This window comes from Amblyomma mixtum, chromosome 6 (assembly GCF_055824585.1).
Source record: "Amblyomma mixtum isolate Tamu chromosome 6, ASM5582458v1, whole genome shotgun sequence".
Classification (NCBI taxonomy): domain Eukaryota; kingdom Metazoa; phylum Arthropoda; class Arachnida; order Ixodida; family Ixodidae; genus Amblyomma; species Amblyomma mixtum.
The window spans coordinates 49,861,767-49,888,814 of NC_143017.1; the positions used below are offsets into that span (position 1 = coordinate 49,861,767).

General features: G+C 45.7%; 1 protein-coding gene across 3 annotated transcripts in view; it reads left to right on the forward strand.

Annotated features, from left to right (window-relative positions):
- Positions 1-27,048, forward strand: part of gem (transcription factor CP2 like gemini) — a 57,008-nt gene that overhangs the window by 1,304 nt on the left and 28,656 nt on the right. For 2 of the 3 annotated variants that reach the window (XM_089547870.1, XM_089547871.1), the window contains exons 3-14: positions 897-1,051; positions 7,026-7,127; positions 9,298-9,399; positions 11,341-11,511; positions 13,098-13,303; positions 15,715-15,782; positions 16,684-16,789; positions 20,272-20,378; positions 21,323-21,472; positions 24,013-24,081; positions 25,794-25,835; positions 26,307-26,713. In XM_089547870.1, the coding sequence (XP_089403996.1) occupies positions 936-1,051; positions 7,026-7,127; positions 9,298-9,399; positions 11,341-11,511; positions 13,098-13,303; positions 15,715-15,782; positions 16,684-16,789; positions 20,272-20,378; positions 21,323-21,472; positions 24,013-24,081; positions 25,794-25,835; positions 26,307-26,713 (1,646 nt within the window). In that variant the 5' untranslated portion in view covers positions 897-935. The remainder of the gene's footprint in view (positions 1-896; positions 1,052-7,025; positions 7,128-9,297; positions 9,400-11,340; positions 11,512-13,097; positions 13,304-15,714; positions 15,783-16,683; positions 16,790-20,271; positions 20,379-21,322; positions 21,473-24,012; positions 24,082-25,793; positions 25,836-26,306; positions 26,714-27,048) is intronic. The other variant, XM_089547874.1, reaches the window with a different exon arrangement.

The following is a 27,048-nucleotide window of genomic DNA, read 5'->3' on the forward strand; positions in this document are numbered from 1 at the left end:
CCTGTGGTTAAGCTTACTTCTGGCACTATCTTGCTGAAAAAACTGAATTCTTGCTTCAGTGGTGTTAGCATCAGCAACGGAATTTCGTGAAAAACTGAATCATATTCCATGAAGTTTGTAAGCTTTATTTCATCAATATCCTGGGGGTATGTAGTGGTGTCCTGTGTTCGTAAACGACTCCCGGTTAATTTACTGAATATTCCATGGAAATCATTTTGTTTGTTGACAGTGCTGTTGTGCTGTACGCTTTAGTATTTTTCGGGGTGCTATTATAGGTATCTAAAATGCAAACACTGTCAGTGTGCAACATGTAAAATGCTAGGTCTTATTTTTTTTTATTCATAATCCTAGTTAACATCCTACATTATATGCAATACTTGTTTTCCAAGCTGTAAATTCTCTCATTTATTGCCCCCCCCCCCCCCTTTTTTTTTTCACTGTAGCTGCCTTTCTTGCTATATACAAGGCCCTAGTGGCACAGATATATAACCTCTTGCTTCATTAAATGAGGCTGCTGTAAGTGCTTCTACCGCCTAAACTGCTGTTACTTTCGGCAGAGGCTGTACATTATTATTTCAGCTAGCATGGAAACAGTGGCATATTTTTGTTCAGTTTGGATGAACGGGCAACTGTTCTTTGGAAATTTGGGCTTTGGCAAAATGGGCTTTGGCAAAAGACAGATGCAAAACACTGCACCCGTGTGAAGTTTTATTTCAGAGTAGCCTCTGATCTAGTAAAGAACATTTGTAGCCGTCTCTGCTAGTGGTCCAGTATTCAGTATGTACTGTTTCATGAACACACGTCAGAGGTTTCATGCAGGGCATAGAAATCGCCTACGGGCCCTTCTTCGGCCATGCACAGTGTTCACTGTGGGCGGTGGTGCACTGTTGACGCAGGCACCGCCGTGAAGTGCGTGTGCGCTGGCGGGCCTTGGAATGACCTCTGTGAGCCACTGGCAGATCGACGACATTGACGATGCTCTGGCTGCGGACTTTGACGGCAGCCTGTCTGGCCTGGGCATGGAACTGGGCACCGCATCGTTCAACATGAGGTGGGTCACTGCACAGTCCAGTTCAGTGCAGAAGGAAACGCCCGATTGGCACTTTGAGACCAAAGTTGACTTTGCTTTGTCGAGCACGAATGAGTACTGTGAGGCCGATTCTTCCGCTTAAGTGCCGCTTAATGTATTAATGTTTTCAGTTCGTCCTTAGAGGGAGTTTGAGGACAAATCCAAGTTTACCCGTTTGTTATAGAGGGCTGTTTTCCAATGACAAAGTGGCTGCTTTCGACAAGAGCGGAGCTTGTATCAGCTAGAAAAGATCGTAAAGAACTGGTATCACTGCTATCAGCCGTCATTGCGAGTAGACTGTGGTGACGTCAAGGCACTTTTTTTTTTTTCACATGACTCTCTGAGACGAGGTTACAGTGCCGTTCACTTCCAAATGGTTGGTCTTGATGTCAGCAGTATGACTCAGATAGGAGGAATATGGGCCGGGGTAAAGATGGGGATGTACTGAGCTTTGTGAAGAGGAGCAGTGGTGTGCTACCCTTTCCTTGGTTTGGTTTTGCTTGAGGGGGGTTTAATGTTTCAAAGCGACTTGGGCTATGAGGGATGTCGTAGTGAAAGGCTTCGTAAATTTCCACCACCTGGCGTTCTTAACAGGCACTTACATCGCATGGTACACGGACATCTAGAATTTCACCTCCATCAAAATTCAACCACCGTGGCCGTGTTTCCCTTTACCTTGTAGGTGTTTGCAACCTAAATTTGAGAGAAGTGATCCAATTATGTAGAGGTGTTCATGTGGCATATAGGTTTTTTTTTTTTTTTACGTAGTTAGAATGCTAGCACTAGAGTCTGTAAAGCAGACGTGCTTGTTTTAGATGCATATGCCATGGGAAGAAATAAGAACACAACTATAAACTGGGAAAACCTGACTTGCACAAATTTGCACCTGTTTCATATCTTCTGATTAGGCTGCCTAGTGCAAAGAGCTACTGCACATCTGATAGTGATATTTTTTCTCAGAAGGACAGTAAAGTGAATTTCAACTATAACCGCATTCAGCAGTATGTGGTTGTGTGGCCATTTCGTCAAGCTTCAAAACTTAAAACACAGCTGATTCTCGTGTCCATCGGGTGGGCATATTGACCAGGACCTCTCGCTAGAAAAGAGACAGAAGGAGACTGTGCTTGTTTTGTGCTCACTGTTTGTTCCCTTCTGATGTTTTTGTCATGTCGCTCAGTAGGACCTCTTCAGAACCTGTATTTTTTTATTTTTTTTTATGATGTGATACCAGGGGTCTCCATAATCCTGAACATAAACTACAGTGAATGATGCGACACCTTGCGTGTCATTTCAGTCATGTTTGCATAGCCAGGGCAGCTAATTTTGACAGTATGACTGATTCAAGCAAACAGCTTTGCCCGTCATCTTTATATTATGACATTGATATGCATCCTGTCACTGGTTGCTTTGAGAGCCTGCAACTTGCCCGTCATCTTTATATTATGACATTGATATGCATCCTGTGACTGGTTGCTTTGAGAGCACATTGAATACAGTTGGCTTCTCTTGAGATGTCTTGTAAACAGAGGTTTTTTCCCCTCATTAAAACTTATGCTTGCATTATATTCCATTAGTAATTAACTTCCTTTATGCTTGCTGTATTTCTGTCTAAATAAAGCAACAAAAAAAAATAGCATTTGGTGAGTAGTGGAGGCAGTCTGGGCACTGACATTCAACTTCTGAGCGTAGGTAGGCAGTATTTCAAAAAAGTTTCTTCAATTTCGTTTAAAAGCACTGCTACCGCTAGGCTGTGGCATTTTTCTTGCGCATTATTCCTTAGTGCCAGAGTACGATTTACATTACATCAGATTTTCCGCACACTATTTGGCTGAGCTGAACATTCGTTTTGTTGCGCAGTGCTACAATGCCGTGGGGACTTTCTGAAATGAGAACATGCTAGCGTTGATGTTTTACTGCAAAGGAGCAGCATCTCTGTTTCGCTGTTTTGCAAGTCTGTGGTCTTATGACGTCGTAAATGTTTCATCGTTCAGCAGAACCCAGTGTTGTCTTTGGCAATTCAGTTTCGTTGTCATGTTGTGTACGAATACATTTACAAGGCACTGCGAGATTTTTTGTAGCGCTTTAGAACTCTGAACATGTGTTTGGCCTACCGTAATGTTTGCAAAAAGTTAGGTTTTGGATGAGGTGCAGTCTTCTTATGTAATTACTGAAAAACTTTTGAATTGTAACTGCACCTACATAGCATGCCACATATTATGTCTAGTGGCTTATTTTCTCATGTTAAGCGTAATAAGGCATGAATGCACGAGACATCACTGCTACGGAGCCAGGTTGAGTTCACTGCATTCCTCCAATTCATCTCTTGCCTCGCTTCATTCACTGCTAGCCCAGTCCTTTGCCAGCCAGGGCCATCTATTCCAGCAAATTTGCGAGTTTTACTTCTTCGCCACCATGACCAGGGTTCCTTCTCTGTAGTATGTGCTGTGTTGTCCAATCAAGCCACTAGTGTGCATTGTATGCTCTCAGATATTGTGTACATATGTTTGTTCTTTTACCCACCTTCTTCTGCCGCCGCGGTGGCTCAGCGGTTATGGTGCTCGGCTGCTGACCCGAAAGACGCGGGTTCGATCCCGGCCGCGGCGGCTAGAATTTCTTTGGAGGAGAAATTCTCGGGGCCCGTGTACTGTGCGATGTCAGTGCACGTTAAAGAACCCCAGGTGGTCGAAATTTCCGGAGCCCTCCACTACGGCGTCTCTCATAGCCTTAGTCGCTTCGGGACGTTAAAGCCCATAAACCAAACCAAACCAAACCACCTTCTTCTCTTTCCATATAAACGCAAACATGTTCTTCCGCATGGCTCACTGCTGGGTTCTTACTCTCCTTTGAAGCCTTTCTTGTCACCCTCAGAGTTTTGACTTCATGGCTGAGTGCTGGCAAAATGCAGCTTTTATGTACCTTTCTCTCGAGGGACATTAGTAAGCTGCTCTAGTTCATATCCTTAGAGTGCATGCTAAATGCATGGCATCCTGATCTTCCTGTCCTTTCCTTGTTATTTCTTTCTCGTGGTCAGGAACTGGGATTACTGCTGGGCATAGATGGATGTGCAGATATGTACTCCATCAGTATTCCCAGTACCTCATTACTGGCACCTGTTCCCACAATGTTGAACATTACTTACTTTGTACTAGCTTTTTAGTCTGCCATTGTAGTCGATCATATGTTGTAAATCTTACTGCGAATTACTTTACACGGCAATGTCGGCAGCTAATCTGAAATTGATAGGTGTTCCTTTGTTGACTCTTATGCCAAATTCTCTCCAGTCCAACCCTGTGAATACTGCTTGCAGGCACGCTGTGAACAACAACGGAGTGATTGTGTCACCTCACCAGACACCGCTTGTCGTGGCTACTCTATCATTTTACGGAATTCTTATGGAATATTTACATGCGTATATATGTATATAAAACCCGTGCTGGTACGAGTAGTGTATGCTGCAGCTGCTGCCAGGCCTAACCTTGGAGTTCAGGCTGACACTTGCACAACATACAGGAGTACGGCTTGGTCCGCTTATTTTCTTCATTCTTCATAGCAGCAAAGTACATTGCAACCAAGTCACCTCTGCTGCAGGCTAGGATCTGCCCAGCATTGTGTGTTGCTCTCTATTGCTGGATTTTAGTGCTGTGAAAAGTAAAAGAACCACGTGGTGCAAGTGTGTCTTTCTGTAATGGGATCAGATACAGTAGAATCCCTTTAAGATGAACTTCAAGGGACCATCAGGATTAGTTCGTCTTATCAGAAGTGGTTCCATAAAGGCTATATGAGCATGCAGGGTACGTTGAATATTTGTTACGCGAGAATGGCGAATAAAAATTACCTTGCAATGGGAAGATAATTGCAAAGTGAGCTTCTATTGCACTGCGCCTGGAGTGAGCTGAAGAAGGCATAGAACAAGCTCTTGAAAAGATAGTTCATATTTCCTTTTTTTCTGCTGTTTGATATTTTTCTATTCATGCTTTTTTTTCCGGCTCCAAGCATTCCGAAGGTGTCCACCTGGCTAGATGTGCAGTTATAAGTTTGTGAAATTCCGTCATCATTTCTTTTTATTTATTCTGTTTCTATGTCATTCCTTCCGCAGTGCAGCTGTTACCAGCTCTCTATGAGCAGGTGCGACACATACGCTGCGCCCTGTCAGATCTCTGCACTGCGAAAATGCGTGTTGTGATGTACCATTTTGTTTGCCTGGGGAACATGCAGCATGTCACGTGACACAAGTGTGACACAGAGATCAGGTCATGTCAAATCTCATTGCCGTCGACAGGCAAGCGTGACAGTGCCCTGCCTTACCCCGCACCCGAAAGAAAGAACCCCACAAGAATGCTTCCCCGCTACGCAGCGCACTCCCGCAAGAAAGCTGTCGTGCACTGTCACGCAAATGTGCAGGGAAGGCTTCTTGCCGGAGTGCGTTTTCTTGCGAGTAATTTCTTTCTCTCTTGCTTGCCTCGAGAGCGCCGTGCAGACGCTCCACAAATACCATCGATGCAGTCGCCGTAGTTTGTGGTCATAGCAAAAGTTCGTCTCAATCAATAAGACACACAAAGCTGTTCGTCTCAAGTGCTTTTTTTGTTTTTGTTTTTACATTGATTGAGTCTATGGGGAACCAATCAAATTATCTCAGTTTTTTCATCTTATCCACGAATTGACCTTGGCAAAGTTCGTCTTAACAGGAGCCCAAGACAAAGAAGGAAGACACACACATGCTGCACTTAGAAGTAAATTTATTGAGGAAAGAAGTGCTTTTATATACACACACAGATAACAAAATCGCCCAACAAAAGCCGATCTGAAATTAAAAGCGACAGTTAAGCTGTGCCTTGAGGGTATGACGTGATAGTGTAATGGGTTAATTCCCATGTATGCAGAAGGCCATTCTCTACTTTACGTTCATAGAGGGATACCTGGGAGTCCTCGTACCCCTCCTGGCGCAGTGGTGCAGTGGTTAAGCGATGCGCCACTGGCCTGACATGACAGGTGCTGCCGGCGGTGGGCCGCGTGCATCTTAGGTTGCTCTTCCCGAGCGACCACTCATTAATTTAATGGCCACCTGACACGATGGGCAGTTTGCTCACTATCCAGTCTGCAGGTTGTGTGACACCGCAAGGTCACATGACCTAGCTAGGTAGCTCACCTGCCTCCTAGGTTGCTGTCTGGGCACCACCTTCCAGAGTCGTGCTCGTGATCTTTCGCTCGCTACCCCGACAACACCGACGCCGGATTTTCGGTGTTACGTGACCTTTAATGCTATCGCGTTAAAAAACGGCCTTCACTTCCCTCTAAAAACTTTAACCACATCCGAGCGAGGCTAATTCTTAATTTGGTAAAAGCACTGAAAGCTGGCTGGCGTGGTAAGGACCTCCGTTTCGAATAAAGAAAGCCCTCTTTATCTCACGTGCAAGCTAATCTCTGTGCTGGGAACGAGTGCATATATCAAATGCACATATCAGATAACAGTATCAGATAACCATGGAGTGCACTTATGTTTTCGGCAGTGAACAAATATAAGTTTGATTCCTTCTGTTGTTTTTTGATATGTGCACTCATTCCCACCATAGAGATAGCCTTACACTTGAGATGGGGGAGGCTTTCTTTATTAGAAAAGAACTTTCTTGCAGCATCAGCCACCTCTTGATGCTTTTGTCAAAGGAGGAATTATCCCTACTTGGATGTGGTTGAAGATTTATTGAGGGTCATTTCCGTTTCGTTGGGTGGCTTTCTTAGCTGTGTGTGTATGTATAAGCGCATTTTTTCCTCAATAAAATTGCGGTTGTAAATTCGGCATGCGTGCACGTCATCCTTCTTTCTGTATTTTCTGGTGTTATTGCGCACTGCTGTCGCTTCACCGCGGTGTCTTGCTGCCGTGGTGGTGCTGCGTGCGGCCCCCCCTTAAGGCTGTGTCGTTGCCCTTGTGGTGACTGGTCCCCCCCCCCCCCCCTTGCAGCGATGCCTTGCTGGCCCTGCCTAGCCTCTCAGCAGTGAAGCAAGAAATGCCTCGGGAGAACGGCTACGCATTGGCCGATGCCCTCAGGGCAGGTCCTGCTAGGTGAGTGGAGTCGCTTTCGCTCTCACCTTCAGTGCCCCTGCCCTGACTCAGAACCACTCCTTGTGCCTCGTGGGAGAAGGAAACCTTACCCCCCCCCCCCTCCACCCTTTTTCCTTCACATGGCGAGTCCCGCCTCATGATCGCACCGGGGAATGCATTGCAGGCTCCTCAGACATTGCAGTGTTGAAGGGTAGTTACCGTGTCTTGTGTTTCATAAGACTTCTGAAGTCGTCTATGTAGGGGCCTCTGCAGCAGTACGGGCTGTGAGGCACACAAAAGCACTGAATGACACTTCTTTATGTAGTTTCATGGTAGGGCGAATGTGAACTGCAAAATGAACTTCTTTTTTTTATTCTTTGTAGAGTGTGCTGAATCTCAGAAGCAGTGCAAAAATACATGGACAAAGCATTCGTTCAGTCTTTCCGCTTCTTTGTGCATTTGTTTCGAGCTGCATCTAAGATTGTAAAGTACAGGCGCCAAAAACCACACACACACACACAAGGCAAGAGAACGGGACAAAGTGACCATAGTTATCAGTGGCTCTCTGTCCCGTTCTCTTGTCCTGCGTGTGTGTGGTTTTTGGCGCCTGTACTTTACAATGAATTACCAACTAGCCCAGCAAGAAGTTATCTTATGCTTCCAAGATGTTTGTATGTACCAGTTCACCCACATCGCAGTTTTATTGGGTACCCAGTATTCAGGTTAGACACGACATTTGCGAGAGCTGTCCCAAATAAGGTGGTCACGCATTTCTGTTGCTGTCTTCAGCCATGCATGGTGGAATGTGCTGTATAGACCCACACTGATCTGTGACGCAGGAAGATACGGCGGCACTGCTGTCACTGGCGGGGCCGACTTGGGGTAAAAAACTGGGGTTATGTTCTATAAGAATAAATGTAAGCAGTTGTTTTCAAAGTAGTTTTTTGATTTCACAGTGCGCCTATGATGTCATCCCTTCATGAAGTAAAGCGGAGTACATCCTATAACTGCACGTGAAAGTATGAGACGCCATTTGGTAGGGGATTTATTTTCAAAACAGCGCAATATATGCACGTAGGAGTCACACTCCCCCCCCCTACTGGGTGTACTGGGAGGGAGGGCAACCAATAGAAACACATGCAAGCAAACTTTCCGAAGTATTTTTCTCGCTTCGCTGAGTATCGATAAAGGCAACTGTTCATTAAGAGTTGCCAAGAACTTTGAAAAAAGAGTGTGACAAAGTATGCCACGTCATTTCGAAACTATCTTTTAAAACACAGCGATATATGTGTGCTGTGAAGCTAACCCTCGCCTCAAATCCCTTCCCCCCCCAAAGCTACTACCCCCCCAAAAACTGCATACCCTCAAAAGGCTATATATCCACTTCTCCTTGTGGAGTCCGACATGCTGTCGTGGGCACTGCATTTCCTTGCAAATGCAGAGAAGATGAGAAACTTCGAAGCTTAAAAGTGCAGTTTGTGTGCCATTATGTTATTTTTCCTCATTGATGGGACTGTCACTTATATTACTCGGCTGAAAATTTTCTAGGGGAGAGACATGACTTGCTCTCTATCAGGAATTTTTCAGTGGTGGTCCTTTCGTAAATACAACTGACGCCTAGCAAAAAAGATCTAATAGTTCTGTGAATTTATGAATTGATTTGTAACCTTTCTTTGCGACTTTTGTTATCAGTCAGTAGTTCGAGCAACATGCAGCTGAGAAAGGCATTAATCAAGGCAATTGCACAGAGTTAACTTAAGAGATCATTAAAAATTAGTTGCATTGAAAGACTGAATCAGTTCTAAAAACTGGGATTGTGTGTGCTTCTTACTATGGGGAAAACAGTATGAAAGAATGGCTCATGAGAGAAAAAAAATCAAACGTGTGAAGATTTACAGCTTACAGTTTGTTCCGTTGCGAAAAATATATTTGCAGAAAGACTGCAGGCGTCCAAATTTAAGACAGCCAAGATGTATACACTGCGGTACTTTAAATTCTGGTGTAATTTCTTTATGAATATTTTAGGGGTATGAAAATAGCCAAGACTTTACGTACAAGCAGGGTATTTTTTGCGGTTCAGCTGTTATTGAAGTAAAAACATTTCATACTGAGTAGCTTCGAGCATTGATTTAGGGCAGAATATCTGAGCTCACTGCGAATATTTCACTTGAACTTTTTTCTTCCGATGGAGGTCACCGAGTTTGCATCAGCAACATTATGTGTGGTGTTATGAAAGTACAGTTGGACCCCACAACAGCAAAGTCCACTTCAACAAAATTTCCACTGCAACAAGGTACTTTTGATTTTTGGTATCTGCTCAGTAAAAACCATCACACGCAAAAGTGCTGTCCAGAATGAGTAACGTTATGAGAGTTGTTCTCCTACTACAAAGATTTCATGAAGCAGAAATAAGTTTGGGCAATGTTGTGCAAAGAGTTCTTGCAGAAAGGGCCCGTACTGCTTTTGCGAGTCAGGAGTTGAGTCGGATGCGATTTTCAGTAGTCAGTTTGATGCCAGTACGAATGCGAGCACTGGCGAAGTGCTGAGAGGTGATAAACCATAAAAGTGCCTTCACCCAAAAGGGCACTTCACCATAAAGGTGTCCGCAGAGGAGGCACTTAGGTAAAGACATCTTGCAGCACCTGTAAACTACACTGAGTACTTTGAAGTGTTCGGATTGATGAATTTCGCTGCTTGCTTGATCACACTTTGTAATGGCCACTTCATAGGATGCCCAAAGTTAACTTCTTTGCTGGGCAGCATATTTTTAACAGAGAGGAGTATCCCAGATATGGCAAACAGCTGGGTTGTAGAGCTTTGGGAGGGTGTCAGCACAGCACTCAAATTGTGCCACCCAGGGCAGTGCAGCTTAATTTGAAGCCACAGGTCATTGACGCTAACCGTGGCGGGATTTACAGGGGCTGTCACTGTAATGTAAAGCTAATTGTGAGGTTTTGCAAGCTGACCAGGGTGGCCACAGGTTTTCTTTCTTTTTTTTTTCTTTTTGTGGTGTGCAAAAGCAGTGCATTCATGTCAAGGTTGCGTTATCAGTCAGAAAGGGGGAAATGCTAAACAGCACTGATCAGTTTTAATGTACCGGCCTCACGTTGTCAGAATACTGCAGCAACGAATTATTGCTTGGCTCGATTCATCTCTGCAGCCCCCCTCATTCTCTTTTTTTGTGCTGTAGACTTTCATGTGCAGTCCATTTGTTCATTTGTTATTGTTGTGAAGACAAGAACTTTCATGTCCTGTGCACTTAAGTGCTGCTTAGTAGTTTCATTCACTTACATAAACAGCCTTACGTGCTTTAATATGCATTCGCGTCTGCCTGTCTCTCTCATTCTTTCCCTAGTTTTGAGAAACGGGGTCTCGCAGTTAATTTATTTGATATTCAAGGGCCCCCCCCCTTTGTTTTTTTTGTGAGAACTTGTGTTTCACTGAGAACATTTCATTATTTGGACACCCTTATTTGGTTTCTTGCAGTGGTTAAATTTTGGTTGCAAGTCGGTCCTGGGGTGTGCGTGTTCTCTGTGTTGCATGTTGTTGTTCAGCTTCCTCTCTCACGATGTTACAGGAAAACATTACATCGTGAAAACATGATAAACCATTGAAAGTCCTGGCTTAAGGTTATTGTTGGTTTTCTGTTCATATACATGTTCTTACGAGAACATACATTCTCATGAAACCGATTGAAGAACACACCTGTGAGATAGCAGGCGCTTTTCTGATCCGAGTGCATGGTGTAGTTTGAATTAAGCGAGGGCTCTGTGGCACTGTCATCCATGTATGCTACTGCCCGTTGCATTCACGCCTGTGATCTGTGTTTTTGTCGAGTGGAATCTCGTCAGTTTGAACTTCCAGCTAATTCTCACTGATGTTTGGGGTCCCACTACTCGTATATGAAAAAGGAAGACTGGGTGGCCTTCCCCTGATTCATACTTTGCGGAATTCGAATATTCAGTCCCATTATAGTTCATATTATCAAGGTTCGGCTATTTGCATTTTCTTTCCTTGCTTGGCTTTGTCGTGGCAGTTCATGTGTGAATTGTGTCCATATTCTTGGTGTGAAACTTCGGTTGTCAGAGTGCGCCCTTGTCGTCATCACTGCTCTTTTGTTGTTCATGCACTTTGTAAAGCATGAATGCGTTCCAGCTTCCCGACTTCTCCGTTCTTCCGCTTCGTAGTGAACTTGAGGGGCTGCTCTTCCTCACCTCCATCTGTTTTTGCGCAGCACCTGCAGTGATGGTGGCAGCAGCAGCCTGGGACACGCCTCTGAAGCTCGGTCGATAGTGCACGGCAAGAAAAACCGCCTGCCCCTGAGCACCGACGACGATGTCAGCGGTGCCATCAAGCGCTTCTGCGTCAGCACCTCCCGGGAACCTGCCGAAGACACCAGCCCAAGGTTTGTGGTGTCTGCCCTCACCCCCGCTCTGATGTGTTGCCATTGGTGCGAAGGAGGAAGCGCTCCCTCTTTAACCCGCCAACTACAGTGAGACCCCTCTGTATTGAAGTCACTCGGGCCAGCAGAAATGTTTACTCTATCATTGTCTTTATTATATCAGTTGTTGCTGATGGCATGGCACCGAGAATGCTGTCTGGTTATTAAGTGGCTACTTTTTAAGCGCGTAATGTTGGTTTATGAAAGAAACACTCAAAAATACCTTCCATCCTGCTGTTATCTCATTTTAAGCTATCACATATTCGATTTCGTTTACGTTTTGTAGAAGTATTGCATTTGCACGAATACAAAGCGGCTAATGTAACGCAAGTTTGATTCCATTTGAAAACCAAAGCTTTGCGCGAAAACTGCGTCGTCCTCCGCGGCGTCAGTTTCATTTAAGAGGCAATAGTTAAGAAACACGCTCGACACAGTCAAATTGGGAAAATTCGCCCACGTAGTGTCGCCGCGCCTCTACCTCTTGCCTCAGCTGCCCTGTGGTGTGAACATTCGCCCATTTCTTCCCTTCCCTACTCCTCACTGCACTTCACTGGCTCTTTTTCTCAGCGACTCCTTCTTTCTACATTCATATCCAGCTTTACTTAGCCCCGTGCGCGCCTGAGCTTTGCCTCACGGCCCGATGGCTGTCGAAAAGTTTTCTCCTCGCCGCTCACGAGCTTGATGGTTAAGCCATCTGAAAGAGCACCATTTTATTTTCTGGGGTATCCGCCGCGATGTTATCATTTGGCGGGAAGTACGTCCCCATGGCCAGACGCTGTTTACAATAACCAGGTCTTTATTAAAGATGCCTTTACTGTAGACAAAAAAAAATATGCAGTATAGCAGGGTTTTGCTACTGTAACGTCTTTAGTTATTTCACCGAAAATGAACTTAAAGGGGTGCAAAAACCAAATTTTGGTTGTGTGTTCTTGCTTTGGAATAATGCTGTCGACATTGGTGAACTGCAGTTGCTACGTGTAATTTGCCTGTGCCTAGCAAGTAGTTTATAATTAAATTTTCTTCTCTCATGTTGTCCTAATTGCGACAGCTGAATCGGGAGCTGAATCATGGCTAGGGCATGAAAATTGACCTCAGGTCACACAAAGCATGAAAGAACTGTGGTGCTGTGTTCCGGTTCTTGGGGCAGGGTGACATTGTGAGTTAAAGTAAAATCATGAAGGAGCAACTTATGTCAGTTTTTTTTTCACATGGCCTGAAGCCAGATTTCACGTCCTAACTGCCACTTGGCTGCTGAAACTGAAGCAGCACAAGACGAGAAGTTCGGTTGTTAGTTATTTATTGGGCATTAGCAGGACAGGGCTGTATAGAGGTCATTTGGAGAGGCCTTCACTTGGAACATAGCCTGGCCGGCAAATGATGGTAGTGACATTTGCTGGTGGTCGCAGCAGAAGACGAGAAGTTCGGTTGTGAGTTATTTATTGGCCATCAGCAGGACAGGGCTGTGTGGAGGTCATTTGGAGAGGCCTTTGTCCACTGGGAACGCAGCCTGGCCGACAAATGATGGTAGTGGCGTTTGCTGGCGGTCGCAGCCGTTGCCGGCACAGCTCGTCGGCGCCCGACCTGCGCATGGCCGTGTACCAGCCCACGGGGCCCCTGTCCCTGCCGCTGCCACGCCTGGGTCCCGGCGGGGAACTGGCGGGGAACGTGTCGACGGGGGGTTTCCAGTACTTCCTGGGGGCAGCCACCTCCATCGCCACCAAGCTGCACGAGGAGACCATGACCTACCTCAACCAGGGTGCGTGTCAGGATGCCATCCGTTTATATATATATTTATTTATTTATTGGAAATACCTGCAGCGCCCGTAGGCATTACTGCAGGGAGGGGGGGGGGTGAGGATACATAACAGAAGAATAGGCCAGAAAAAAAAAGGAAGAAAAAAAATACAACTAGGCATGACAAGAAAGTACAAAAAAAAGAAGCCAACTGTGCACTCATACATCCGATAGCAACACGTAGAACATGGATTCAGAATGCCACTCAACAATTTCATGGGGTAGGCGATTCCAGTCATGAATGGTAGGTGGAAAAAATGCATTTTGATAAGTGTTAGCTTTGCATTTAATTTCTTTAATCTTCCATCTGTGGTCAAGTCTGTCTGACCTGAAATGCGGTGGAAGCAAATAATTATCTTTATCTATTTTTATTTTTTGGTGAAAGATTTTATACATTTCTAACCAAGAGTTTGGGGGATTCCCCTAAACATTTGACTAACCAAGAGTTTGTATGGCATTTCCATAGCAGCTCCCATCCCAGTGTTAGTTTAATGTTAGTAACACTGCTGTTAAAATCGTAATTACCTGAGACAAACCGAGCGGCAAAGTTCTGAATACGTTCAAGCATGTCAGTTAAATTTAACATTCGGGGGTGCCAAACAACACAAGCATACTCCAAGCATACACAGCAGCATGCGGAAATTTTGGTTTGATGGCAGCTATGTGGAATGGGGTTTTCTTGCTGTGTCATGGCCTTCTCCGTATTATTGCTGCTTGGTTTGCACACAGTATGCTGGCTCCATTTGCAAGCCCCCTAGCTGCATGCCGTTCTGACAGAAAGTTGGGCGGAGTTCAACTTTATGTTTGGTGTCATGTTGGGATGATGTTCTCCTCAGCCTGCCAAGAATGAGAGCTGAAAGCATTTCATGCTTAAGAGCGTGTGAGCTTACTTAACGAAGTCTGCATAGTTGCAAAGCTTTTGCCTCAAAGCACACAGGCGCTTGCATTGTGCAGTTACTTCCACTGTCAACCTCCACTGTCCACTGTCAAAATCCAACTCAGCAGAACATGTCAGCCGCCGTAACTGCTGCCCATGGGATTTTGAGCGTAAAGGGTGCGATTGCATCCCTTGAAATTATAAATTCTGCTTGAAGCCACATGGGTCCCTTTTTTTACGGAAGAGAGAAAGCTAAAGAAATGCTCGGTAAAAATGGGACTCCCCCCTTTCTCAAGAGTGGCCCAGCGATCCACCCCTGATAGTTTTTCTTTTACATGGCACCTGTGTGTCCCCGGCTATTTGTTAGGCAATAAATTTGCCTAATGCTAGTTAGGATTAATTCCTGGTGGCATGGATTGTTTCTTCTGTGAAAACTTGGCACGCACCTATGTGTAAAGTCACCTTGCCTGCTGCTTAAGTGATCACTATATACTCCATTTCATACGTAGCATGCAATGCTGTGGAGGCTGCAAAAGTAGTTTGTCCGCAAAACCATATTACTTCGCCACGTATCATTCGCTCTTCTCGAAGCCCCAGTGAGTGTTCGAATGAGAACTAGGAGCGGTATAAAGCGAAGTGGTAGCACTGAAAATCACAGTCGAAGCTGTGGGGTGCTCACAGTTCGGGCTCTCTGGCTTTACTATAGTTTTCACTGAGTATGAAGTACTGCATAGACTCGGATGGAGCAACAGCAATTCACCCTGCCAGCTGCATATTACCACCGCAGCTAATTGCTTTTTGAAAGTCTCGATGAGTCGCACGACGAATATGTGGCAGGAGGTAAAACGAAGTCTAGGAGGCTGCCAGTCACAGCATTGAAGATCTGTCACAACGAAATATGCCTGTGTTCTTTTTGGTTTGGTTGTATGGCAGACTACTTTTTGGGCATGAACTTATCCTGCGTGAACAGGCCCACTAGCTTGGCAGCGTTGACTGCTATGTATGAAACGGAGTATAGTCATGTTTCAGCAAAGGTGGAGTCCTGGCAAAAACCGAGTGCCTGAGAGAATTGACCGATAAAATTTGCGTGTGAAAGTTTTCTAACGGACCGTAACTAAAGATGTCCTTCAGCCACTCATGCTAGGCCTAAATATGCCATAGCAAAGTGTGCCTCAGGACAATAACTCAGTGCATGCATTGCTACCATTACTCGGCAGCATCCCGAAGTGTCATCAGTTATGACCTGCTGTAATCTAGTGTGTATCACTTCCACTGCCACCAATTTGTGCAATTTGTTTTGCATACACCAGTTTGCTGAGTGAACACCTTGTGCTCAAGTTCGACTTGCCATTGTTTCACGACTGCCGTCACCAGCCTCAGCACAGCATGACCAACTCACTGTAACACAAGTAGTGCTGGAGAGGTTTCACGAACTTACTGCAGCCCTGATTCGAGCTTGCATCTGATAATCGTGGGTCTCTGATGTTTCTCAACAGGCCAGTCATACGAGATCAAGCTCAAGAAACTTGGCGATCTCACCGAAATGAGGGGGAAAATGTTGAAGGTGAGTCAAGGCATAAAAAGCGAAATCATCAGTTTCCACCCGGCATTTTTTGTTGTTCGTTCTTTGGAGTCAGTAGGCGGAAGGCACTTACAAAGTTCACTTTGCCAGAATTATTCAATTTACATTTATGTTAACGACGTTATGTGATGATCACTGTTATGCATGCACGTTTACTGGTGAGGCTCAGTGGCTGATGAATTCAATTTGTATCATATTTGTGATTTTTAGCTGCTTCTACTTTCACGGCTTTTCTCAGTGCTTAGTTTGTGCCACTTAACAAGTTCAGTAGAGTCTTGATGATATGAATCTGACAGGGTCGCGAAAAAATTAGTATCATCCAAAACAAGCAAAATCTGTATGCAGAAAGATGGGAAAAGCATTCTTGCAGATCGGTTCTCGGCTGACAGGATTTTTTTATGGGCACACATCCACTGCTCACCACTCGCAGTATGTACGGCGCGACTGGTGATTGTGGCATCAGCAATATATGGGCGCTCACTGCTTGTCGTGCTTACTGCACTACTAGCAACCATGGCGCCGGCAATGTACAGGCAGCGATTAGTGCTTGAGAGTGTTCATGGCTTGTGCATTCATATCATCCGTAGGGGTGTGGGAGGGAGTTCAGAACATCCCAAATTCTACACATTGCACACATTCAACTCTGGCTGGGGAATTTCGTGAATTTGTATCATCCTGAAATTCATATGAACTGTGTTCTTATCGTTGATATTTTTTGTGGAAGATTTTACCTTGCCCGGAGCGGTGACAAAATAGCCTCCTCTCTCTGTTGTGTTGGGTAACATAAGGTTGAAGATGCGGGTTAGTTTGCTGCACAAACTGTAAACTGGATTTGTAACAGGAGTAGCAAATTTGGTTTCATTTTCATTTTTTTTCATTGCAGAGCACCATTCGAATCGGCTTCCAAGAACGCCGACTGCAGTACATGGAGAAAGAACAGATCAATCAGTGGACGCGGCAGAGACCAGGAGAGAGGATACTCGAGGCTGGTAAGGATCCCATCGGGTACTTGATAAGGGGACGCCACTAGGCAGCTTGCATACAGCTTAATTAATGGCTCTACGGACGACCAGTTCATGAAGGCACGTCACATAATTAGTGCAAGGGCAGTTGCAATTGGCATTCGCTTGATTGCAGCTGTGAGACAACAGAGAAAAATCCAATATGTGTGAAACCTTTATGATTCACGACTACAGCTGTGCTTAGGTTGTTACCAGTTGTAATACAGTTGAACCCCGTCATAAGAGACACGGATGTAACAGACAGTCGGGTATAAGAGACACTATGCACCCACAAGCTTGGCTGGCCCATATGTGTCCTTAATCGGACCTCTTTTGTAACAGACAGCGGATATAGAAGACAACCGGTTGTAAAGGACAAGTTATCCTTGAATTTTGGTTCTCAATCTCGCTTGTAACAGACATTTAGCTTTTTAGACATTTAGTACTCATTTTGCGGGCTGTCATGAAATTAATACGTTACAACGCCAGGAACGATTACCGCTGTCAACGTTTAGCCGCGTCGGTTGACAAAGAGGAAGAAAAGAATCGTCCACACGGAAGCGATAACGATGTGGATGCCAAAATGTCCGCGGCTCACACGTTGCCAGACGACTATTCAGTTTGAGCCGAAGGCCGGTATATAAGTCGAGGGGTGACCTTTTGGTAATATTTTTCTGAAAAAACCTCGACCTATATTCCGCACTATACGTTAGTTTCCAAGCTGGAACAAGCAGTACTGAAGAACAGTGTGAATACAGCTCTCAAGCAGACCAACATTGACAATTATTTCAGCAACAAAAGAATCTGAGAAAGCTGTGGGGTGTGGTCATGAAGTGTGTAGAGGCCCACCAAGTAAGTGCTCTTGAAAATGATGTAATAAAGCTTTCGTTACTTGCTATGGACTTCTTTTTTTGCATTCTTTAGCCGCAGGGTGCATACATACGAAATACGGGCTGGTTACAAAATGAAAACATGGTACCCTGCTTATAAGAGACCTCTCATATAAGAGACACAAACTGCTCCCTGGTGCGCGTCCCTTATAAAGGGGTTCAACTGTAATTGCTTCATCAGAAACCCACCACTGACTTGGTGGATCATGTGCTGTGTGGAATAGTTTGCTAGGAATTGTCCTGTCTTCTTGTCTATTGAAATTGAAACTAAACTGCTTTATGTCAATCATGTGCAGTTAAAGTTGCATATTTAAGTTTCCGTTTGTGTGACGTCTTTAATTGTTTGTTGCAGCCTTTAGTGGTCAACACTGAACGCTTCTTGACTGCAAAAAAGGCTGTGCTTCTGCTGTTCTGGTGTAACAAAAGTTGTGCTGTATTAGCTCATTTCTTCGTGCATGAAGACATGTTCAATATATGCTCTGTCAGAATAAAGTTGAGTACGAGCAGTAGGGGCAAGGAATAAAACATACTGCTGTGACTCCTTGAAATGCTACTAAGGGCACCTAAAATGTGAGAGAATTTGTACTTATTCCTGTTCTTGGTAGCAATTTTGATGAACATATGTTATAGATTATAGTGATTGAGAATGGTTGGTTGGTTTATGGGGTTTAACGTCCCAAAGCAACTAAGGCTATGAGAGACGCCGTAGTGGAGGGCTCCGGAAATTTCAACCACCTGGGGTTCTTAACGTGCACTGACATCGCACAGGACACGGGCCTCTAGAATTTCCCCTCCAAAGAAATTCTAGCCGCCGCGGCCGGGATCAATTGAGAATGAGAATGTTTGGTGCCTGCAAAACTTGTCTGTTCTGGAGGATTTACATGTGGAGTACCTGGTTCTTGTAGCACACAGCACTTGGCAGATAGGAAATTCCAGCACTTTGAAATGCACTTTTGCTGACTGTGTCTTTTCTATGGAACGAACGGAATTAGCATGGAACAAGCATGCCTTGTGGCTTTGATCCTTGCAGTGCGTAGAAAGAATCCGCTGTGTGATCCCTGGGTAAAAATAGGCCCAACCATGTTAGTTCAACGTTAACTTGTGCATTTACTTATTTATCTGTGGTTGTACGTCGTTTTCATAGAATGCGTCCAACTGTGATCTTACCTTTCAAGTGGGAAAAGAATGCGGAAACTTTTTGGCTGCAAGGTAGTAGTAGTAGTAGTAGTAGTAGTAGTAGTAGTAGTACAAGACTTTTAATCGACCACAATTTACAAGCCGAGCATGTCGACCGCCTGGGCGACCAGAAGCCGCTGTTCTTCTTCCCCTTCAGCGCCAAGCCAGTCGAGCCAGGTGGTGATGGATAGAGAGGGTGGGGGGAAGGAACCCGACCGCTGAGCAGCTGGGCAATAGAAGAGGCAATGGGCCAGGTCCGCATAGATACAGGGGCAGTTGGGACAGGAAGGGTCCGATCGATAGCGATAGAGGAAGAGGCGGGACGGGGTGATGACTGCATTCATCTGGATGTGCCGAAGAAGGCGATCCTCCGGCATCGTGAGTGATGGATGAGGGGGAGGGTAAAGGCGTTTGTCGAGGCGGAGCTCGAGGTAGACCTCTTTTATGGTGCGGCGAAGGGTGAGTCTCCCACCGTCCTCCGAGGGCTTGGGGATCAACGGTGCCCGGAAAAGTGTGTCGCGGGCGAGCTGATGGGCCAGCTCATTGCCGTATATCTTCGCAGTAGCAGTTGCACTGTTGTTTGCAAGTGACCGCTCGTTATCAAATAGTTATAAACTATTGATGTTTGCTTTAGTTGCCACTGCATTGTGGTCTCTTAGCTTTGTTTTCATGGTTATGGTAGCAAAGTGGCAGAAGTGCAGCCAGCAACTTTCTTATGGGGGGGTCTTCGAAGGCAGTGCACCTCTGCAAAGTCCTCTGGCGGTATTTAGCTGTGGGAATAAGTGTGTAATGCTTGTTTTGCTCTAAAGAGCCCGGGAAATAGTTTTGAGAGTGGCTATAAAATGCTTGCATTATGTAGAGTAAAGACCGCTGAGCATTCATGCCGCGTTCAAGTCCTCAAAAGCGAGCTGGTAAATTTGGAAATAATTTTTTCAAAATTTCACTCCCACACCTGTGCGCCGACATCCGGTACCTGTCTTTCTTCGAATCTTGCCACACGACGTCATGGGGCCTGCGTGTCTTCAGTCGTGAAGGGTTGTCATTGGCTTGCCAATGACTGCAATGACTTTCATAGACGAAGCAGGTGAAGGAGGTGGGGTGCACAACTGGCTGGCAATGGTGGCGCTCTGTACGGTGGGCGGGTGACATGTTTCTGGGCAGAGCTTAGTCCTAGCCTGTAAGCATAATTTTTTTTTTTGGCTCACTGAGTTGAGAGGGAAAAGGAAGAGGGTCCTTTTCAATCTAAGCCAGTATTTCTGGTGCTACGTAAGCTAGATAGAAAATTTTTGTGAAGCGATGGTGAGTGATTTAGTATGTACGATCAGTCTCTCGTTGTTCTTACCCTCGGTGCAAACCGTTTCAGGGACCCTTTAAGGCTGCACTTGTTGCCTTGTGCCTTTCCAGATGTGCCCTTGTCGTACGGTGTCTACGATGTGGTCAACACACCAAACAAGGTCCACTTCTGCGAGTTCCTTTGGGATCCGACCAAAGAGACAGGGGTCTTCATACGGGTAAGTACATTCCTTGCCTTGGGTACAAAAGTTAGTTCAGAGGCACGTCTTCTGAACATTACAAGAATGTCATAAATGCTGAAGCTGCTCTTTCTTGAGCTGTGCACAGTACAGCGCTTTCTTACTTTTTGCTTGTCTAATTCTTTTACACTTCATCAGCACATGCTTTCATTTGTAAAGGTGGTACAGGGGCAAAGAATTTTCAGCAATAATTAGGGGTGCACATATTTTTATTTAAATTTTGGAATATGAATCTAATTAAAATATGAGGATAAAATGGCTGCGAATATCGAATTGAATATCAAATATATGTTTAGTATGAAAAAAATATTCCAGAAAATGAAACAGGCAAATGCTGTTGGCCATATTTTTTTTTTTTTCAAAATAGTGCATGGTCTTTACAATTGAAATAAACAAAACTGGACTGGATATAAAAACTGGATATAAAAAAAAATATGATGTGCACAGAAATGTATACTTTTTAATTAAATAGCATAACGTTATCAGCCCTGTAGTGTGGTCATGCAAAAAGAAATCCATAAAATGGCTCATTACTGGCAACCCGAGATAACATGATGGCTAGTAAAGCTTCATTAATTCGGAGTTTAAGGGACCAGAAAAAAATGCTTCAGTTATCTGAAGGTCTATTTAAAAAATGCCTCACACCCCCCGCAAAAAATAATGTCAAAAATGCGATGTAGCTTTTATGTTAGCTTTTACTTTAGTCCCATTAAACTTGGAAACTGGCATTCGTTGAACGCTTGGTTTCCCTGGAATTCTTTATGGGTTCCCTGAGGCTAGAAAGGTTGAGGACCCCCGTTTTCGACTACATTATCACAGCACCCAGTGACAAGGACGTAAATGGCATTGAGCACACTTGGGTAGTTTCTTGCGATAGCCATTGCTCTTATGCTGCACTGTTTGGCACCGCTTCTTCCATCCAGCTGAACTGCATCAGCACCGAGTTCACTCCCAAGAAGCACGGGGGTGAGAAAGGGGTGCCCTTCCGCATCGTCATCGAGACGTACTCTCACGGGGAGCCTGGGCCACCACAGAAGCTGCACTCTGCATCCTGCCAGGTCAAGGTGTTCAAGGTGAGAGAAATGGCTCTGCACCATGTGTACCATGGCAGGCTATTGCTGAGCAGACAGGAGGTGTTGGGTCAGCCCGCATTTATAGGGTAAGCCTACATTTATAGGGTCAGCCTACTTTTATAGGGTTGGCCTGCATTTATAGGGTCGGCCTGCATTTATAGGGTCGGCCTGCATTTATAGGGTCGACCTACATTTATAGGTTAAGCCTACATTTATAGTGTCAGCCTACATTTATAGGGTCAGCCTGCATTTATATGGTCGGCCTGCATTTATAGGGTCAGCTTACATTTATAGGGTAAGCCTACATTTATAGGGTCAGCCTACTTTTATAGGGTTGGCCTGCATTTATAGGGTCGGCCTGCATTTATAGGGTCGACCTACATTTATAGGTTAAGCCTACATTTGTAGTGTCAGCCTACATTTATAGGGTCAGCCTGCATTTATAGGGTCAGCTTACATTTATAGGGCAAGCCTACATTTATAGGGTCGGCCTACATTTATAGGGTAAAGGTTTGTTTTGGAAATTATTTCCTGAATAACTGAATTTTGGGGTGTTTGCCTTCAAAGGCAAGGAAATGGGCTTGGGACACTTGAGCAATAGTTTCCTGTTGGCCTGGGTGAATAGTGGTTTTCTTCGAATAATTTTGAAGTTAATATTTTGTATACTTCTGGCACACATAAAAGGTTGGACGGCACATCAGCCATTTTCAAAATGATGTTTGGTTTGGTTTATGGGATTTAACGTCCCAAAGCGACTCAGGCTATGAGGGACACCGTAGTGAAGGGCTCTGGAAATTTCAACCACCTGGGGTTCTTTAATGTGCACTGACATTGCACGGCACACGGACCTCTGGAATTTCGCCTCCATCGAAAATTCGACCTCCGCGGCCGGGATCGAACCCGCGTCTTTCGGGTAAGCAGCCAAGCACCATAACCACTGAGCCATCGCGGCAGCTTTCAACATCATGTATTTTTCAAACACACAAGGCCATTACATGAAAATAAAAGAGTATGCATTCGAGCTTTGTCACACTTATTGAAGCTGTGTCGGCTTTCTACAAAAGTGGCCATCGCAATTTGGGGGAGCCGGTCTACATGCGATGCCGATGCATCTGCGGGGCGTGAGATCTACATGTAGGGCAGCTGTTGCTTTTTAAGCTCCATGGCACCTGCTGTGCCCTCCACTGTTGTCATTCCATGTTGGGTCATGGACCATACTGCAAGAGAAACTCTTCTCTGTCCCGGCATCATCTCTTGAGCTGTGCTCTTCTTTCTCACCCACTGCTTCACATGGGTGTCACACCCAGTCAGACTCACAGGTGGTGATTCATGCGAATCTGATTGGCCGCATGCAAGCGGCAAGGGCTTTAGTGCATTAGGCTTTTGTAATTTTAATCTGAACTGTGAAGTCAATACAAAGTTCGAATTAAGGGGAGGCTTTCTGTACACTTGATGTTGACTAAACTAAAAAGTTAGTTCTAGTTTAAAGCGGAAGTTCGGAGTAAGTTTATATTATAAGAGTCCGCTATACTTTGTAACTGACAGACATATCTGACCCAAGAGACTTGATCACTTAAAAGAAAGCACAGGCAAATGAACACGACCACTGTTGAATTATGCAGTGTACTATGTGCCAAGGATGCCTATCCATAGGTCCTTTTTTTGGTACGGGCTCTTGTAAAATCATTCACTGGGCACCATTGCCATGCACAGTAAAACCATTTGAAGAAACTTTTAGAGCAGCGCAAAGCATTTTGTCATTATCATGCCTTTATGTGCTGGACGTCCATTGTGAAAGCTTCACCAGGAGCACCTGAGGGCACCATTATCAGTTTGGTGGCCGAAAAGTGAAGGAAGAAGGAAGTGGTACAAGAGAGGTACTTTTCCAGTACTTTTCCAAAGATACAGGGGCTTCCCTTGGGGAGTGATTTGAGTGCCACCTGATGGCCAGAAGCACATTCATTGCGGTGCCCAAAGGTTCATATTGCAGTCATTACGACAAAGCGAGCCGCTATCGATACTTCTATTTACCATCACTAGGTGCCACAGGTACATTCATTTCAGTCAGTGTTATAGTCATGTGGTATGTGGTTATCGTCTTGGGCCACAGCAGAGGTTCCCATCATTGGGCCACAGTACTAAAAAAGAAGTGGGACTGGCTTGAATGGTGAAGGAAAGGTCAGATGAAGTGATATGCTGTCAGTGCTTTGGCCGCTATTTATACTTCTATTTACCATCACTAGGTGCCACAGGTGCATTCATTTCAGTCAGTGTTATAGTCATGTGGTATGTGGTTATTGTCTTGGACCACAGCAGAGGTTCCCATCATTGGGCCACAGTACTAAAAAAGAAGTGGGACTGGCTTGAATGGTGAAGGGAAGGTCAGATGAAGTGATATGCTGTCAGTGCTTTGGCTGTGGTGAAGGCCGTGGTGCCCATTAAAATTGCTGTCAGCGTTAAGAGCACTATGTCATTGTCATTTCTGCTGCCTAATCATTGTCATTTCTGCTGCCTAAGCTTTGTGCTGTGTTCCTTTGCAGCCTAAAGGTGCAGACAGGAAGCACAAGACCGATCGCGAGAAGATGGTCAAGAGGCCCCTTGCCGAGCAGGTGGGTGGAGTGCGATGTGTGAGATTTTAGTTTTAATGTGAAAGCGTTGTATACTGTAAAAACCCACGTATAATACGAGGTTTTTTTTTTTGCAAATTTTAGCATGTCAAATTTCCACCTGCATTATATGCGGACCCAAACAGTTTTCAGTCAAAATCCGTGTGAGACCAGCAGGTTTTGCGATGCCCGCTCGTTGCGCCACTTCACGCTATACTTGGCTCACACGGAAGCGGCACTGAGAGGCCGTTCTGGTGCGCGCTCCCGTCAGAGCATTTCGCACCTGCTCGCTGAGCGAAGCGAGTGCACGAACCCACTCTTCAAGATCCTCGAGCGCCTATGAGCGCCATGACCACCAGGCTTTCAGCGAGAGGAGGCGCTATCTAACAGTGGCATAGGTCACTAGTTTCGGTTTGGATGCCACTTCACTGCGCTGACCTGACGTGGGGACGTCTAGGATGATCGCACCTCGCATGACATTCGGACCGCAAAAGCATCGGCATCACGTCAAGCGCTGCTACATTTTCTGTATGAGGTAGGCAGAGCCTGCAGTTACTGCCACTGTACACTGGCCTCTTCAACCACGCTGTTCATTCGGATCGCAGGCGCTTGGGCCAGTATTTCCGAGAAGCTTGCCGGTTGTTATTTCAGGAAATGTGGGATATCTAAAGTGCTCGACGGTACCGGTACGCCAGGTGATGACGATCACCAAAGTTCCGACAGACGCTTCCGAAGTGTGCGCACCAGTGCGTATGCCGGAGCCGGTCTGCACTTACTCGCGGTGCAGGACGTGAGTGGGTACGAGCGCAGCGCCTCTCTGCCTGCCACTTACGCTGCACGCGTCATATTCGGCGCACCGCATACACAAATAATTGGTGGGCGTTCGACTTCCGCGACTTCCAGTACACCTTCGAGCTGACTGCCCTTCCTTACTCGCATTATACGCGGATGAAATTTTTTTTTTTTTTCTTGCTATCCCCAAATTGCACCTTGTATTATATGTGGCTCCGTATTATATGCGGGTTTTTACAGTATATTCCATTAGCACAAAAGCCAGCGTCCGTCGCTGTCCATGGCATGAAGTTCAGATGACGCAGTATGCCGGTGTGCAATGTCACAACACATGTAAGCAAACGTGTAGTCATGAATGATGGAATGTAACATACTATGATTTATGTAAGTCATGACACATGACTGATAGTCATTCTGTAACCTAGCATGACTTGGGACTTTACTTCTGCCACGTAAGATAAGGTGCCATGGCATTCTTTGGCTGTAGATGCCCTTACGTCTATAAAATTCATCCTTCAGTGTGACCCTGCAGAATCCAGCAATGATGCTAAGCGTGCATTTTTCTGTCTTGTTGTATTCCTTTTTGTTTCATTCCACTGTGGCAGTACGTGTCAAGGTGCCCATTAATTACAGTGGCATCAGGGTGAACGAGCACTTGGATTGGTGAGGTGTGAAATGATGCAGTTTTGTCTGGATATGGTGTTCTAATGCAGTGAAGTTGGTGTGGGACGACTGCGATAAGTGCTGAGGATGGTGAATGAGTTTTTATCAAATGCAGGCTGTGGTGCCTTACTTAATATGCGCTGGCTCTACTTTGGATAGACTGTGGGGGGGGGGGGGGGGGGGGAGGAAGGGAAACGAAGGTTACTCATTACGTTGTTTTCTTTTCTGTCTCATTTTTCGTTCTCTCTCTCTCTCTGCAGGAAAAACATCAACCATCGTATGACTGCACAGTCTTCACAGAGGTACATAATACTTGCTAAGCTTGCTGCATGAAACATTTCAGTGCGGATCAGCCATTTTGACAAGGAATATGGTAAGGGTAGTGTCAAAGAACAGGAAGAGACTAGAGTGGGTCAGGAAACAAACGTGAATTAGTGATATCTTGGCTGAATTCAAGAAGAAGAAATGGACATGGACAGGTCACATAATGCAAAGAGAAGATAGTCCCCTGAGTAATGGAGTTGACTCCAAGAGAAAGAAAGCGTTTACTTTAGCGGGTGGATGAGATGCAGAGGCTTTGCAGGGATAAGGTGGCTGCAGCTGATACAGGACGGGGTTAACTGCAGGGATATGGAAGGAGCCTCTGTCCTGCTGTGGGCCTTTGTGAGGGGACGGTGATTGTGGGCTCTGGGGTGAATGGATAATGAGAGCCCATTCGCTGGCATGTCCAGGCTTCGCGCGTTCTTCCATGTGTGGTTCCCCTCCCACCGCAGTGCATCTCGGAGCCAGCGTTTGCCCCCGCCAGCCCTCCCCTGGGCACCAGCAGCAACAGCAACAGCGGGGCCACCAGTCCTCCTGCGGTGGCTGTCATTGGGACCCAGGGTCCGGCGGCTGTACCAGTCGGGGCTCAAGCACCACCGACCCCCACAACACCCACTGGGTTGTTGCATGCTGCTGCTGCTGCTGCTGCTGTGGCTGTGGCTGCTGGTGCTGGTGCCAGTACCACCGCTGCCCCCAGCAAGCCAACGGCCACTGGCATCCCATCGCTGCCACCGACATCTGTGTCCCCACCCCAGCCTCTGCAGCAGCGGCCCAGCAGCACCAGCAACTACTCGCCACAGGGCAACGGGGACAGCTTCCCTCCCGTTCCTCCCGCTGCAAGCACCGCCATGCCTGACCAGTGAGTTGGCCCTGCAGCCATGTTTGCACAAAATTTAATATCTTTCCATACTCAGTTTTGTACGTCAAGTGCTACGCTGTGAAAGGAAGGGAAGTAATCCGCTTGAGAAAATAAAGGGAGATCTGGAGATGGTGCTGGAAGTAGTAAGAGAATATGTCTATTTAGGGCAGGTAGTGACCGCAGATCCAGATCATGAGAGGGAAATAACCAGAAGAATAAGAATGGGGTGGAGCGCATATGGCAGGTTCTCTCAGACCATGAATGGCAGTTTACCAATACCCCTCAAGAGAAAAGTATACAACAGGTGCATCTTGCCGGTACTCACCTATGGGGCA